The sequence below is a fragment of the Natator depressus genome, chromosome 3 (genome assembly GCF_965152275.1).
Source record: "Natator depressus isolate rNatDep1 chromosome 3, rNatDep2.hap1, whole genome shotgun sequence".
In the NCBI taxonomy this organism is placed as follows: domain Eukaryota; kingdom Metazoa; phylum Chordata; order Testudines; family Cheloniidae; genus Natator; species Natator depressus.
This window is the reverse complement of record NC_134236.1, coordinates 197870612-197888098: the sequence shown is the minus strand read 5'-3', so window position 1 is coordinate 197888098 and position 17487 is coordinate 197870612. Positions and strand designations below refer to the sequence as shown.

At 42.2% G+C, this 17487-nt stretch overlaps 1 protein-coding gene across 2 annotated transcripts in view; it reads left to right on the top strand.

Annotated features, from left to right (window-relative positions):
• Positions 1 to 17487, top strand: part of ISM1 (isthmin 1) — a 68930-nt gene that overhangs the window by 37151 nt on the left and 14292 nt on the right. Inside the window, exons 2-3 of one of the 2 annotated variants that reach the window (XM_074947174.1) lie at positions 10380 to 10619; positions 17007 to 17274. In XM_074947174.1, coding sequence (XP_074803275.1) covers positions 10380 to 10619; positions 17007 to 17274 — 508 coding nt within the window. The remainder of the gene's footprint in view (positions 1 to 10379; positions 10620 to 17006; positions 17275 to 17487) is intronic. The other variant, XM_074947175.1, reaches the window with a different exon arrangement.

Sequence of the window (17487 nt, the reverse complement as noted above, 5' to 3'; positions counted from 1 at the left end):
GATACAAATTTTATATCCATGCAGGGCTCTAGTCATTCGGATTCCCATCAGCATAGGGCAGAGGTTCTCAAACTGTGGTCCGCGAGCTCCATTCAGGTGGTCCGCAGATAGTTCCCTCTAAGATGCACACCTGGGCAGCCATACATGAGAGAATGAAGGGCCACCCACCTAATTAGTGGAGCTGTGCCAGCATGGCTCCACTAATTAGGTGCCAGGACCCTGGAGAAGACGTGCATATAAGGTGAGGTGGTGGCCTTGGGGGGTGTAGGGGGTAGGGAGCAGTGGGGTGAGAAGAGGGGGTGTGGGGAATCTGGGCCGTGCAGGGCTGCAGCAGCCAGAGAAAGAGGCGACTTTCCCCAGCTCCAGGCCTGCGGCTGCCAGGGAGAGACGGCCCTCCTTCCCAGCCCCAGCTCAGGGGCTGCTGCGGCAGGGAAGAGAGGGCACATCCATCACATTAGAAATGTAAGACTTCTGGTATTAAAATATGAGTTGTGTGCTTTTATTTGTAGAACAAAAAAACATTAATTATTAAGGTTGTTTTTAATTATAGTGCTTTTATCCAAAGCGCTTTACAATAGTTAGCTAATGGTACAAACAACATTTAGAAAGATCATTAAGTGGTCCGCCGAGACCCTCAGCAATTTTCAAGTGGTCCGCAAAAAAAAAAAGTTTGAGAACCACTGGCCTGGGGTACTAACCCTTGAGTCCTAAAGAAATGTAACCACACATTAGGTGTAGCAACAGCTTACCGTACACGATATCACAAAACGTCCCCTCTAGCTGGACAGTTGATGTGGGGTTGTCAGAGAGAGGGTATTTCTAGCTAAAATAAAGCTCTTCCCCTTCCAGGGCAAAGGAAAAGAGTCTAATCTAAAAACACTCCTTCAGCCCCTCCCCCTCAGTACAGAGATTTTTGTTTCATATCCAGGTGGAGAAGAGTATACCCAAGACTGGGACCCTGAATTGGTAGGCTGCCTATACCACTGTTTGCTAGAGCCATTTACTATAGTACCTTCTTCCATACACAGAAGCACTTCCTTTTCAACAGGGAAGCTCCTCCAGTCACTTCCCCAGTTCATAGAGAGCCACATGATACAGCACTGCTTCTATCCGTTCTCTCCCACAATGAGAAATGGTTCTGCCTCTTATACTTCATAGCAGGTCTGCACTCATTCACTTGCTCTATTTGAGTCAGTGTGTGGGATCATAGAAACCAGGCCCAGGTGAACCCTGTAAATCCCCAACTCACACTGTGACAGTGGGTCGTTAAATCCTGCCTCTCTTATCCTTCCTTAGAAGTTTTAATTTGATACAATATCGTTCTAACCTTACTGTACCAAATTGATGCATAGTATGCCTTAACACACAGTGCTAAACATCAGTTGTGTTTTAAAACCAGAGTTGGCTTCTCTTCAGCAGTCACTATCTCTGGAAACATATAACAGCTCTTCAAAATCAAAACAGTCTGTTAAGGCAGGTGGGGAATGAAACCTAATGACTAAAATGATTTTCTGTCAAGCCTCTGGGCCTTACTTAGGCTCTGAAAGCAATATAATCTTTAATAGCATCTGAGAGGTTTCCTAATAAATAAATGTTATTAGTTCTTGGTGGTTGAGGAAACTGTACAGGTGCATCATGAAAGTGCAGTGGTGTACTGTCAAGTTTCAGCCCAGGATCTTTGAAATAGCTTGTAAAATGATGTTGACAAAGTTGAATACCAAAAAATATAAATCAGTGCAGCTGAACAGAGGTTTCTGTGATAAATTTCCATGCCACTTGGGGGCTGTTTGACATGTCAGTTGCACTTTGGCTTCCAAATTCATTCATCTCTAGGCTAAGGAGCTCAAGCAAATGTGCCAAAACTCAATGGCACTCTTTACAGAGCATGGTGTGTGTGCCAATGAGTTCTTTGATGGTGCTGAGCCCGATGCACAAGTGACAGTCCTGTCCACAGGTAGGACATACCCATGCACTAGCTATGCTCTGAATCCAAGCAGCAGATTCTTTCCTCCTCTGATGCCAGTCATCACAAAGCTTGATCAAGTCTGCCTCACAATACCTCTCTCCATCTACAAGCTGACTCCGCCAACCAGAGCAGCATTCTCCACTCCTTTCCCAATCATCCACAGAGATTCCAAAAGATCTAAGTCATCTTTGCAAACATCAAAAGTCTGTGCAGCGGTCTGCCTCTCTTTCTAGACCTTTCATGAGCTTCAGAGTACAGCACACACTTCAGGATCCTATAATCCAGCATTCACTTGACATATCCAAGCCACCGAGTCTTTTCTTACTAATAAACATTCCCCTGAATGACATACCAGTACTATTTAACACTTCCACATTTGTTACCCTGTCTTGCCATCTTATTCAAAGAATTTTACGGAAGCATGTGATATGAAAATTGTTTGGCATAAGTCATCCATGTTTCTGAACCATATACAGTACAAGAGTGGATAAAACACGCTTCATAAATATAGATTTTTCACTTTAGTTGACAATTTGTTATTGTTCCAGGCTCTGTCTTGCAAAAGACCAAAGTTCCTGGCTGCTTTGCTGATTCTGTTAGTGAGCTCAGCATCAAGATCTACATTGCTGGTAACAGTAAAGCCAAGGTAGCAAAATTGGTCAACAACATCCAGACGAATACCATCTAAGGTGATATCTGGAACTCGTTCTGAAGAGCTGTAGTGCATGATAAGTCTTCTTCAAGCTTATTGCTAGCCCAAAGATTTTGCATGAATTGGAGAACTTGGTAATAAGATGCTGTAGGGCCTCAACACTCTGAGCCACAAGGGTTGCATCATCTGCAAATACCAGGTCCGTTATGACAATCTCCTTTTGGGTGAAAGAAAGAGTAGTTCCTCCAGGATATCCTATCCTGCTCCTGTCCTTCCCTTTACTTCTCTGCCTCAGCTGAACTTCCAACTCGGGAGCAGAGGTTAAAATGAGGGAGAGGAAGGACAGCTTCCCTGCCTCTGCTGAAAATATAGAGAGTGCTCCCCCCGCTTTGGCTGTTGCTATTAAAAGTAGAAGGAGAGCTCCCATTCCTGTTTCAATCCCGTATTACCCCCTACTAGGAGAGAGAGGCTGTGCAATTCCATGCTGCTCGCTTCTCACTGTTGTGGAGGGATGCAAAAGAGCAAGGGGGGGGGGAATTTCCAAATAATGTTTTAATTACTAAAAAGTTCCATTGCAATAGCAGATAAGGAAATTCTCCTGTCTGTAGGATTAGCTCTTGCCCAGCACCCTCAAATTCCCGCAGTGTCAAGGTCCCACATGGCTCACCCAACCTCTGGGTCCCACGCACAGTGATCTCCACTAAACCCCTGTGGAGGCAGTGAATTACTATTATTCCCCATTTTAAAGGTGAGGAACTAAGGCACAGCAAGATTAGGGTATGGGATTTTCAAGCACTTAAGTAACTGGGCCATGGTCACATTCTGGGTCTCAGTTGAGAGCCTGCACCATTCTTCCTCTTCCATTGGTCCCTTGCATCACGTGCTACATGTCATAGAACTATGGCAGTGAATGAGACAGGGATGCTCTCCATGCTGCCACTAATTACTTACAAATCTTTCTGCACTTGATCTTTATTTTCTTCACACTGAGCCGAAATGAACAGCTGCTAATAAGAATCTGACACACGGCACTGAGCTGGGAGAAAGGACACTACTGTCTTCCTCAGACAAAAGCTCCTTAGTGTGGCAGTCTCTCTCTCTAATGAGCTGCTTGCATTGCCTAGTTATATGGCCATTAGCAATGTGCTCCAGTCAGCGTATATCAGGGGTGGGCAAACTACAGCCCAGGGGCCACATCCAGCCCTTCAGACATTTTAATCTGACCCTCGAGCTCCTGCCAGGGAGCAGGGTCCAGGGCTTGCACGGCTCCCGGAAGCAGTGACCTGTCCCCTCTCTGGCTCCTACACATAGGGGCATCCAGGGGCTCTGCATGCTGCCCCCACCCCAAGCACCACCCCCGCAGCTCCCATTGGTGGGGAACTGCAGCCAGTGGGAGCTACAGGGGCGGTGCCTGCAGACGGGGCAGTGCGCAGAGCCACCTGACTGCGCCTCCACTTAGGAGCCGGAGAGAAGACATGCCACTGCTTCCAGGAGTTGCTTGAGGTAAGCGCCACCCGGAGCCTTGTTCCTGATCCCCCTCCTACACCCCAATCCCCTGTTCTAGCCCTGATCCCTGCCTTCTGAGCCCCTGGGTCCCAGCCCAGAGCACCCTTCTGCACCCCCAACCACTCATCCCCAGCCCCACCCCAGAGCCCACACCCCCTAGATGGAGTCCTCACCCTCAGACCCCCCCCCTCCAACCTCCTGCCCCAGTCCGGAGCCCCCTCCCACACCCTGATCTCATTTCTGGCCCCATCCCGGAGCCCTCACCCCCTCCTGCACCCCAACCCCCAATTTCATGAGCATTCATGGCCTGACATACAATTTCCATACCCAGATGTGGCCCTCGGGCCAAAAAGTTTGCCCACCCCTGGTGTATATTATGCATACTTCAGAGAGCTCAGAAATCTTAGTTGTTTTCCCATTTTGAATAGTTATAAATATCTGATTCCACATGGGTTAAAGAGAATTGTTTTTGCAGGTGGCAGTCATGCGTAAAGGCTTAAAATTATTTTATGAAATGTAAAAGATGTGAATAATCCTTTTCAATTAAATGAAATACTGGTGCAATCTTAGAAATTTAGAGGGGATGCATCATTTATACAAGAAACCCATCTGCCTGATTCAGAGACTTCATAACGTCAGAGAGACTGGCTGGAGATTGCTATCTCAAATGGCCCTTCTTCCAAAACAAGGCAGGCAGCTATACTTTTCCATGAAGAAATGTGGACTACAAATTGTGAACACCTTCCGCAATGAAGAGTGTTGAGTTTGAATACTTGAAGTTAAGCTTAGAGCTAGTCTACACTATAAGCGGTACAATGGCACAGCTGCACCCCATCTGTGGAAAACATTCTATGCTGACGGGAGAGAGCTCTCCTGTCGGGATACTAAATCCACCTCCATGAGAGGCGGTAGCTGTGTCAGTAGGAGAAGCTCTCCCGCCAACGTGGTGCTGTCCACACCAGTACTTAGGTCGGTGTAACTTATGTTACTTGGGTGGGAGGGGCTTATTCAAACTCAAAACAGACCTGTGTGACATGCACAACCAAAGTAGTGACCAGAGTGATGTGCTCTCATCAGCCAATGTTGCTTGTGAGGCAGGATGCTGAGTTTTAGACCAGCTGGAGCTTGTTTTAAAGCCCAGTGCACTCATTCCCAGTAGTAATCCATCTGGAGGTCATAGAGGTGCAGGAGCTACTGTAACCAGCTAATTGTCACCAGCTAATTGTCACGTAGTAAGTGATGGAGCCTTCTTAACAGTCACAGCTGGAAGCCAGCGTTTTTGTCCGCTGTAGCTATTTGAATATCAAATTCAATGAGGAAACCAGAAGAACTGCCAGACTATAACCTAACTTAACTATCAAGGCCTATAACCTAACTTAACTATCAGAGTCTCGCAGTAACAGGAAATATTACGGTGCTGGCTAATTCTTGAAAGCCTTTTCCTTCATCTCACCTGCATAGTCTCTGTGCTGTCCAGGGAATCCAGTCTCCAATTCCTTTCAGCCTTTGGTCTTAGCGATAACGCTGATGATGGTTTTATAATGGGGACACCTGCCTGCTAAGGACTGAATTAAAACCACCAGTTTATCTTACCTTGAGCACTGAACTACTGGATGGCAGTAAGCATAATAGTAGCCACTGACTCCTGTTATGTGAAGGGTATTAACTTTTGTAACCCCAATTCAGGTCAGGTGGAAATATATTTGAGTCTCTTACCACCACTCCTGTGTGTCACACCCTTGTTACAAGAGCTACAGGTCAATACTGAGCCTTTTTGAATTTAAACCAGTGATACAGAGATATAAGGCTGTGCATATCTATTACTAATTCCCTCAAGCTATGTAGTCCCGCTGACCAAATACACAGGCTGCATTAGTGTAGAAAATTAAGATGCTTCTGAAATCGTAGGACAAACCCTTTAAAACAGGAAGGAATGAAGTGGATATTTAATTTTGCAATAAGAGTCATTGCTAGCATCAGATACCCTGCCCCAAAACAGTAAAATGTCAGATTTCTTCATTGGTTTCTGTCTGTCTGAATTTATTTTATAGCAGCATAGTGTCTTTTGTCGGATGTACATGGCTGGGAAGCTGTTTAATCATAGTGCTCCAAGAAACTGATGTAAATTACTCATTATCTAACAGAAATCTAAAGCCTTAAACTGATATTCCTGTCAGAAACATATACATTAGCTGAAGGTGGCTGGACTTTACAATCTGTCTATTAAAATTATATACGAGATTTGTAAGTGCCATATCCTGTTTGCATATCTTTAATAATTAGCACTGTGATTGACGGTACTCAGTGTGTGGGAAGACTTTGTTACCTCAGATGCCCGTTATTATGCCTCTCTAATGTGTGATAACAGTAGGTAAGCTTTACCCTGAGCAAGAGTTTACTGAGGGAAGTTGGGCTCTTTGTTTTTCATGTGTTACTGAGATTACTTTTCTGCCTCTCTCTCCTTTCTGTCCTCCGCTCTCTCTTTGTTTAGGAGGAAAATGACACTAATTTAAAGGAATTATAGCTATAAAGACCAGTCACTGACCTTTTGGATAACTGTTGTCCTCTGCCTCGCATAATGACACGTTTCAGAACAGCAGCCGTGTTAGTCTGTATCCGCAAAAAGAAAAGGAGGACTTGTGGCACCTTAGAGACTAACAAATTTATTTGAGCATAAGCTTTCGTGAAGTGAGCTGTAGCTCACGAAAGCTTATGCTCAAATTTGTTAGTCTCTAAGTTGCCACTAGTCCTCCTTTTCTTTTTATTATCCTCTAGTATTTTAAACTTTTAAGAGAATATTTTCATCTCACTACAGGAAAATTATACATGGAGATAGAAGAACCTTTTATTTGTTTATCCCGTTAAAAGGAAAAGCTTGATCATTCTCTTTTGGACAAACTCTTCTCTTTCAAGGATAAGTGCAAAGAAAAATAAAATGTTTGGTTTTACTCATTCCTGATTTTTCTTGATGTATAAAGACAGCCTCAACATGAATTTTTTTTATTAACCTAAATCCAGATTTTGGCTAACTTTCAATTTGGGAACATACCACAATAGTTCCAAATACCATAATAGTAGAATAACCTGAAAATGCTCTACCTGGCAAGACCCCCCAACATCAAATTGGGTGTCTTATAGTCAAAAGTGCAATATGACCATTTGGGAGGAAAATAGGGGGAAAAGCTTTATTCAGTAATTGTCTGATATTTATTTAATCTCCAACATCTGAGAGTTAGAAACTGTACTTTCAAGATTAGGCAGCAAGCCAGAAAGCATGAGTATTTGAAGTGCCCCATAATGCCTTGTGGTACAAGAGCAATGGAACTTTAAGTAGGATAATGTTACTACCTAGCCCTTTTCTTGTAGCTCTCAACATGATTTTCAAAGCAGGTCATTGTCTCTGTTATCTCTATTTTGGAGATAGGGAAACTGAGGCACCACAAAGTGAATTAACTTGCTCAGAGTCAGCCAGCAGACCAGTGGTAGAACCAGGAATAGAATCCAGTGCTGTCCCAATCCAGCACTCTATCCACATGGACACACTGCCTCTCAAGGATGGCAGCTAGCAGGAGACAGGAGGGGAGGAGTGTCATTGTCAAAGGGAAGAGAGCTTGTGTAGGAGGAACCAGAGAAGATGGACTGAGTGCACTAGTCATCTAAACATCGCTATCCAGTACTAGACTTGAAACCTACTGTACTGCACTAGAGGCTTGATCCCACACCACTGAGGGTCTATCAGCGTTGAGTCAGTGATGTCAGTGTGACTTGGATCAAATCGATAAGCTTGATCCACAGCCCACTGATTCCCGTGGGCTTTGGATCAGGCCCTAGATGACTAGGTTAATTTGGAGGATATAATCTGGTCTCCAAAAACCTTGCCATTATCCTCCAGCACAGACAGGGAGGACTAGGTAGTTTAGTCCCCATGTTTAGGTTTTGTTTTAACACTATTAAGGCCCAATCTACATTAACGAGGTAAGTCAATATAAGTTACGCTAGTTAAATTACATAAACTACGTAATTTAAGTCAACATAGCTTAGATCCATTAACAGTGGGTGTCTACAATGTGCTATGTCGACGGGAGAGCACTCTGCCATTGACTTATTGCATCTTCACCAGACCCACTAAATCGACGCCACTGCATCAATCACAGCGGCGCCAATTTAGCCGATAGTGAAGACGAGCCCTAATCCTTAAACTACCTAATATTAATTTTTAAATCTGGCGCTTTAAAAAAATACTGTGCTTCCATGTTATAACCATTCTAATCACAAGCTGTGGTACATAAATGCTGAAAGGACATTTTAAATTCAACCCACTCTGCTTCTGTTATTTTTTTAATAAAGGGGAGGGAAATCTGCTTAATTTTTATTTTCAGAGCAGATTTCTCTAGATCCCAGATTTGTCTTTAATTTTTTTAATTCACTGAATGTTCTGTTCTAATGTGTGCAGATTATATTGTAAAAGCTGTCAAAATGCAATTGGGAGCTCTTATGAGTAGCAAAAAAATATTTAAATGAAAATTCACTGATGCTATTAGCTGAGATCTTCACAAAAGGTATGGAAGCTTAATTTGAGCCAGGGGAAGGAGGTGGAGCTTGTGCTTAACCAGCAACACTGCCAGAAACATGCTACAGTAGAAACACATGTGGCCATTTCATTTTAATTGTACTTGTTTTAAAACATTTACCCCATTCAGGCTTTCTGTCTTTGTGAACTGGACATTAAAGATCCTCAGACAATCATGCCTGCAACCTCAATCCTAAAAATTCAGAGTCAAAAGCAAAATCAGTGTTGAATCTGTCCACTGCCCTGTTATTTTAAAGCTACGTAAGAAGATGGAATTTGATTGCTATTTTTTTCCTTGGGTCCCTAGGACAGTCCTGACTCCTGACCATGTTTGAGGTGTGGTTTATCTTGATACAAAATGTGTCACTTTGGCTAGGTCAAAGACATTGGCAACCCAGCTACTGGGCAGAAGGCAGCCTTCTGTAAGATACACTGCAAAAACACACTCAACAAAAGCAAAAGCATTAACCCCTGACCCGAACCTTGGTGAAATTCAATCCCACCATTAAGAAAACATGAAAATTTGATCCCACAGAAAGGAAGATGCTCAAGACCAAAGAGGAATAGCATGGAGGATTAGAACGGTCAGTGATGGGACAATAGATAGGGAGGGCTCTGAGTACACTTTCTCAAGTGTCTGGCTGGGTCTTGCCCACGTGCTCAGGGTCTAACTGATCACCGAATTTGGGGTTTGGAAGGAATTTTCCCCTAGGTCAGATTGGCAGAGACCCTGGGAGTTTTTCACCTTTCTCTGCAGTAGAGGGCTCAGGTCAGTTTCTGGTTTATGCTAGAATATATAGTGGATTCTCTGTAACTTGAAGTCTTTAAATCATGATCAGAGGACATAAGTAATTCAGCCAGAGGTTAAGGGTCTATTACAGGAGTGGTGTGGGTGAGGTTCTATGGCCTGTAATGTGCAGGAAGTCAAACTAGATGATCATGATGGTCCCTTCTGGCCTTAAAGCCTATAAGTCTATGTGTCTAAGTGAGTTTGAAGGCAGATGAGTAAGAGCTGTCCAGTTCAGCAGTGTGATGATCTTTTAACCCTGCAAAGTCCAACGTGAACTTTGCATTCAGTACTTCTGTTTTGATTTGGCTGTGGGACAAAACCAAACCACTTTACAATAATGATGCCCTTTCATTGTTTTAGGTCATTGAAAACACGTGGGGCATGATTTTCAAAAGCACTTTTTGATCTTGCACCACATTTTTGCAGCTCAGGGTGTGAAGGCCAATCATTTCACGTGTGGGTGCCTAAAGTTACGTGCCCATGTCCATGTTGAAGGACCTGCTGGAAGGCTGAGATTGTCAAAAGATCCTGAAGGAGCGAGGGTACCCAAGTAACATTGAATCTTATCTCATCTGGTCTGGCTGCAGATTTATACCATTGTAACTGAACGATTCCCTGAGAGTTGGATGCCGAGCTCTTAGGAAAATTCTAGCATTATATTTTATGTACTTGGGTTCTTAGCTTTGGGATGTACATGTAAGGATTTATATGCACCTTGCAGAATGTACAAAGACTGCCTGAGCAATGTTGTCCTGGTATTCTGCTGGTTGCACACATGCTGTCTGTTTGATTATCTTCATTAATTAAAAGTTGGAGATAGGGGTCAGTGTAGCCAAGGCTGGGTTGTTTTATTGTTACTGTTGTTTGTTGTTTGATTGTATTCCTTTCTCCCCAGAACACCCTGGATCCCGATGGCCATTCTGCTCCCAAAACCAGCTTCACGTTAAACCCTAATGACAGAAGACAATATCCTGACCACCAGGCAGCACACAGGCCATTCCCCAAACAGCGATTCAGGCAGGAAAATGAACACACATCATTACAAAGAGATGGACCCAGATCCTTCCTCCTGGATCTCCCAAACTTTCCTGACCTATCAAAAGCAGACATCAATGGGCAAAACCCCAACATTCAGGTACACACTTCATTAAGACTGATATTTTACACACTATGGAAAAAGGCTTAACCCAACCAAGCCAGCTTTAAGCTTTGCTTCAGTCCTTTAGACACTGACTTTATCTTATACCCTTCCTCTGTGTGGTATCCCAACCCATCGTGCTGTTATGTGGAGAGAGATTCTGGATACCTTTTGCCTACCTGGATGTACAGATCCCAGTTCCCCCGAACCCCTCTATGAATGCCACTGACTGCACAGAGCTAGAGGTAGAATCATAGTTTTCTTATGACACTGCAGATGTCTTTCTTTCATCCTCTTGTCATATAGATATTTTCCATTCTTTGGTTTTGGGCAGCGTTTTATCTCTTTTATTCTGTAGCCAACCACTGGCAATGTGACTATCAGGAAGCTAGTATCTTGGAAACTATGGTCACGTTCTCATTTGTTACATTAGTGTAAATCTCAACTGATTCCACAGATTACAGTGGAATGACTGTAGATTAAATTCTCACCTAGAGATCGAAATCTGGCCCTCTGTTCAGAAAACAAAGAATTAAATGTTAATTTTAGCAGCAGCCACCTTGAGTAGAAAGTCCTTCTCTCCGCAAAAATCTGATGTGCTTTTAGTGAAAATCATCTTCTTGGTTTTGGAATAACCTGTTACAAGTCACTTGCATCTTAAAGACAGAGGGTTAGGAAGAAAAAAATTAGCAATTTAATTTAGTGTCTCAAAGGAAAATCTGCATTAAGAAGAAGTCATGTTTAACCAAAATAATTTAGTGAAATATTGATCTGCCTAAAACATGTGTTTACAAAAACATAATGCACTATTATAACAAATTCTCTTATTAAATACATTCCTGGCACTCTATACCCATCCACCCACAAATTTACCAGTGTATATATCTGTCTATTAGGCATCCATACCTAAAGATAAAGATGTACTTTAGTTAGTCACAGACATTATTAGGAAACAACAAAATGTATCAAAGCTGATGCTCCATTACTTCGTAGACAAGTTGTAATGTTCCAAATGTTTACAGATTTGGACCTAGCGCCATTCCAGTATTCAACAGGCCTACGTAGTAAATTGACTGTATGTTGAATACATGCTTTCTAATAGAATCATAGACTTTAAGGTCAGAAGGGACTATTATGATTGTCTAGTCTGACCTCCTGCACAACTCAGGTCACAGAACTCACCCACCCACTCCTGTAATAAACCCCTAACCTATGTCTGAACTATTGAAGTCCTCAGATCATGGTTTAAAGACTTCAAGGTGCAGCGAATCCTCCAGCAAGTGACCCATGCCTCACGCTGCAGAGGAAGGTGAAAACCCCCCAGGGCCTCTGCCAGTCTGCCCTGGAGGAAAATTCCTTCCCGACCCCAAATATGGCAATTAGCTAAACCCTGAGCATGTGGGCAAGACTCACCAGCCAGACACCCAGGAAAGAATTCTCTGTAGTAACTCAGATCCCACCCCGTCTAACATCTCATCATAGGCCATTGGGCATATTTACTGCTAATAGTCAAAGATCAATTAATTGCCAAAATTAGGCTATCCCATCATACCATCCCCTCCATAAACTTATCAAGCTTAGTCTTAAAGCCAGATATGTCTTTTGCCCCCACTGCTACTAGAAGTCTTCCCGTTATATATTCATGAATTCCTAGAGGAGGGTAGTCTGGGAAGCTGTACAAAGGCCTGGAGCTCAGACTGAGGTAAATAGTGTGCCACTATACATATATATATATTTACAAATAACAATGTAAACCACAGAATATAGAGGGGGACAGGGGGGATACATTCTCTGGCAGGAAAGTTATTGAATGCTTAAAGCCAAAGAATGGATAAATAAGGAGTAACATTTTCCTGGCTTCCCCATACAAATAAATAATTGTTGTCATTCTGAGCTCCCTTTTCACTGGATGATGTGGCATCTGAAAACTGTACAACACATGCAATGGCATACCAGTAGTGACAGTGGGGTCTTGGGCCTGAGAAACTTAGCCTTCTCTCCCAGAAAACCAAGATTTTACAGAAACAGGAGCCTAACTTTAGGCTACTAAATTCATTTAGGACCTAATTCAATTTAAGCACCTAAATATGTGGCCAGAATTTCAGGCTACTTACTTAGGTGCCTAAATATAGATTTAGGATCCCAGCTCTGGGCTCCTCTTTCTGAAAATCTTGGTCCTGCTGTCCAATGTTTTCTGGGACATACACACAGACCAATAATAATACATCAAAAAATGAAGACATTTTTCCTATAAATTGTAGAAGTATACTTTACAGGCCTGAAAGTCAGCCTGTGAAAACAGTTTGAAATGATATTCCTGTGAGCCCTGTTTTATATAGCGGTAAAGAAAGCAATTGCTGTATCATGTCATAGTTATGCGCTTGTCCACATTTTTGTTGTTGTTGTTATTCCTGGGGAGGTGCGGTTATGGGGAGTATAATCACAGTGTTAAGAAAACTAGCCCTGCCCCAAGGTTACTACTCCAACTACAAGGTCATTGTTGAATATAAAGGTATTGGATCCAGTACACTAGAAACGAATAGAGCCACAAAAAAGTCAGTTCTAGTTAGAAGATCTATGCAAAACTTGTCAAATACTTTTATTTTTTTAAATAACTGCTAAAGTAACACCACTCACTGCTATTGTGATGTATGTAAGCCCTTTGCGAGTAATACAAGAAGGACTCTCTTACTGGCTTTTCTGTGATCTGTTAGCCCCGCAGAAGTTTGGCCCATTTTTCAACCCCTGCATCATTTCATGCTGCATTTGTACAGTTGTTTAGTATTGATAAGGCAAGAGGTTGTTTAAAGGAGTAACCACAGCAGCTGTTGCCATTAGTGTATGGTGGCTGCTTTTTAGCTTGGTGTCAGAGCTGCAGCCAAATGCACCATTGCACTCAAATAAACTAATTCATTGGAGGTCCTCTAAAATGTGAGGTGGTTTTTAAAACCAGTGCCATATTTCCTTTGGGAGCACAGATTTTTTTTTTTCTTCTTCCTCACCGAAAAGCCCTTTTGTTGGTCTCCATTGATTTGACAAATGCCAGGTCAGTAACGCATGCAGACCTGCCAGTGTGGCAGGGTTACTCAGTGTAAAATAGAATCACTTTCTTCCTTCCCATTAGCAACGAGAGTGAAGTCACATGAATGGGATGTGGCCACCTATTTATTTTCTCTTTCTGAGCTTTCCTCTCTTCCAGCCCCTGCTACAACCCATCCAATCCTACCCAGCTCTGAGGGGGTACTGAACTTGGAACCTGATACCCCAGTTTTTATTGGAATGTTAGTTCTCCCCTGCGCTTGAATTTCAAGTCACAGTTTCCCACTCCTGTGGACCCTAAAGGGTGCTGTGCTGCTGTGTCCCATTCCACTGCTCTGCCGCTCCCCATTGTAATACAGGCACCTTGGGAGTACAGCAGAAAAGGCTGGTGGTAAATGACACATGAAGCACCTGGCAAGGGGAAAATACTTCTGTTTTGGCAGGTAGTGGTATTTTGTCCTCCTGTGGGAACTTGATTCTTTGTCAAGTTTCATCACACACAAACTTACTTCATTAATGTGAATTTACACAGTCTGACAGCTGAATTCTGCAATGATGGGCATGTTAGAAATACTTGGACTCCAGAGCTGGAGAAGTGAAATCTCTGTGGAAGTATATAGTACACACTTTATTAATAATCCATTTGTATCAGATGAGTTTAACACCTTGCAGTTTGCATTAGAGTGGTGTGTTTGGGAAAACTGCAGCAGAATGGAGGGTGACTAAATCCATTTTCCTTAGGCCTGTCAGAAAGAATAATATAATTGTTTAATAATTGGTGGAAGTGGAGGTTTTTTGTATTTTAACCCAGCTTTAAGAAGAAATTAATGTTACTTTGAGATGTGCAATCCTTATTGTTTTAAAGTACCCTGTAATAAGACTAATAGCGAACACATTAAAAATATAGCAGGGTTAACTGAAAATTCAAAGATCTTTTTATACTATCTTAAAAATAACTTCGTATTCTGAGTAATCTTTTAAATTAGATTCCTATGGGATTTCAGGTTACATCTGCTTGAAATACCCAGAGAGGTCATCTTATTACAATTTAAAAATAGCAAAGAAGGACTGATTCTGAAGTGCTCCCTTTGGAAAATCTCTTTTGTTTCCTTTCGTTTAGTTTTTGCTTTTAAAGTTAATGTGCTTTTTAAAAAAAAAGTCCTGTTAATACTTAGCCAGTGATAGGATCTTCCAAGCATAGCTAATTGTCTTTAAACTGCTACAAAGCACCTTGTTTATTCCCACTTATTGGATGCACAACACTGTTTTACTTGGATCCGTACAGCCCATGAACTGTCACTTATCGTTTCAAGCATATGAAATCTATTTTAATTCTCAGTTTGTAGAAAGTGCAGTGAATAATCTGTTGGAGTAATCATTTTGATTCCACCATTAAAATGAATGTAAGACAAAGCTGCCCAGCATATTTTTTGTTTATCTCCTTCCCAGAGACTTATTTTGTTACAACAACTGCATACCTGTATTGCTTCTTTCTATACAATTCCCATGGAACTTCCCAGTGGAAGTGACCTCCTAGTCATTTCGTCTCAATTTTTCTGACCATAGTCAGAGGGGAAGTAGTGTGTAAATGCGATGGCTTGTTTCTCCAAAAAGGAAATGTGTGCATTGTTTTGTAAGTGTACAACTGCATTCTGCACAACTGAGCTCCAGCAGATCTTCAGCTGGAGCCATTCCACTTCCTGTGTAATGTCCCTCGGCAGCTCACAGGTAGCATGACGGATATAGAAAGTACATGGGGTTTTATTTGCCAGAGAGAGTGTGTGTGTGTGTGTTCAGGTAAACCATGATTTTATTAAAACCAATTTTATGAAACTGCGAACTCTAATCCCGTTGCCTTCATGTCCCCAGCATAACAAGCTATTGTGTTTTGTCTGGTTTATAAAAACCCAATTTTAAGAAAGTTCTGTCCAAAAGACTTTTGTAACATGTAGGTGTATCTATAAAATGTACATACGCACACACATTTTATATATTAGATATATATGACAGAACCGCCTCTACACTCTGGCTCCTTTGGCCAACCCAAAAGTCCAGCTTACTCAGCAAGCTGAACTGGGTTTACAGCTGCACTGCATTAGTGGAGCAGCACAAAGCAGCAAGGGCATACCAATGACTCTGACCCATAATTTATTTGTCTATGGTCACACTGTATTTCCATGACACAGGGACCCTAGATTCCTGATTGCTAGTGCCAGTGTCTCCCTAAATACACATGTATGTGCGCACCCAACATTTATTTAAGAGTTTCATAATTAATTCATTTATTTTTATGCATTGAAAAGCAGCAAAAGGGTGTGTTATAATTACTATACAGTATTATACAGATTTATTTGTATGCATGAATGTATGTGTGGTCTAGGGATTTGAGCAGGGAATCTTGAATCTGGGCTGTTCTATTCCTGGTTGATAGTGGCCTGTCCTACTTTAGACAAGTGATTTAAATGTACCTCCTCTTACCCCTCTGGAAAGTGAGTATAATCAAATCTATTTCAGAGGGCTGTTGTGATAATTGACAAAAAATGCTTAAAGCTTCTCTAATGAATAGTGATATAAAATGTATATTATTTATTATATTTTGTTGAAAAAATGTTGACAGTCATTTATGATTAAAATTCCCATTGTGCCCTTGGATATAAAAGGTATCTCAGGGTAAAAGAAGAATGTAATGAATCTGTGGCCACCTACACTATGGTTTCACACGCTAGTGCCAGCCCTAAATATTACAATGTTACAACTGCACTATACGAAAATATTCTGGGGTGCAAATCCTCTTATCAGCCAGCGACCAGGCCAACACTTGAGCAGGTATTCAACAAGCAAAGAGAATGCAACTGATTCTGTACTGCCTTGCACCTGGTGTAGTTATTTGCACCTATGCAAAGCCAACAACAAAGGCTACCGTTCTGATCTAGCACATTTCACATTCACTTCATATTCAGGCCCAATGAATTTAAAGTGAGTGTTTTTTTCTTTTTCTTCTTCTTAAACTTTTAAACGACTTTTCCCCCTGAAGACAGAAAGCTTCACTGTAAAGGTTTAAGATGTAGGTTTGGTTCTTGTTTTGTTCAGGATTTTTTTTTTTTTTGGCCTTTTTGCTCCAAGATTTGACATGGAAAAGGTGGCAGAAGGGATCACTCAGTTTCTGCATATCTCTGGGCTCATAGTAATCCACATATGGTTTATAACCGGCTAGCCCCAAAGGATTATAAGCCCCCTTTGCTAGATAACATCAGTCCCATGTATCTGCTGTATAGAAGAGCTGTGGAGATGATCTAGTTTTGGATTTTGCATGCTGACTGACCTGGCATAACTTGAATTCTCTAGGTTACCATAGAAGTGGTTGATGGCCCTGATACTGAACCAGAGAAGGATCTACACAAAGAGAGCAGCAAACCTAGCTGGCCAGTCCCATCCCCTGACTGGAGGAACTGGTGGCAGACGTCATCCACTTTGACTCGCATGAGTAGCGGTGACCAGGACTACAAGCATGACAGCACCACCGAAGACAGCAACTTCCTAAACCCTCTTGGTGGGTGGGATAGGCATGCACCCAACCACCGGACTTTTGAATCCAAGGAACAGCCAGAGTATGGTGAGTTCGCATTCCAGACCTCTTATGGGCACCTTGGGATTGTAAAACTAGTTTGGGGGAAAATGAGAATGGTGAGGCATCGCTGAAAGTAGGCCAAGCAAAATAGAATTTTTCCAACATGTGGCTTTTGTTCATTGGCTTTTAAAGACAAATCTGTGCAGATGCACAAACTAGGCTGTGGTAGCCACATTCCATTTGTAAGTCTATAATCTT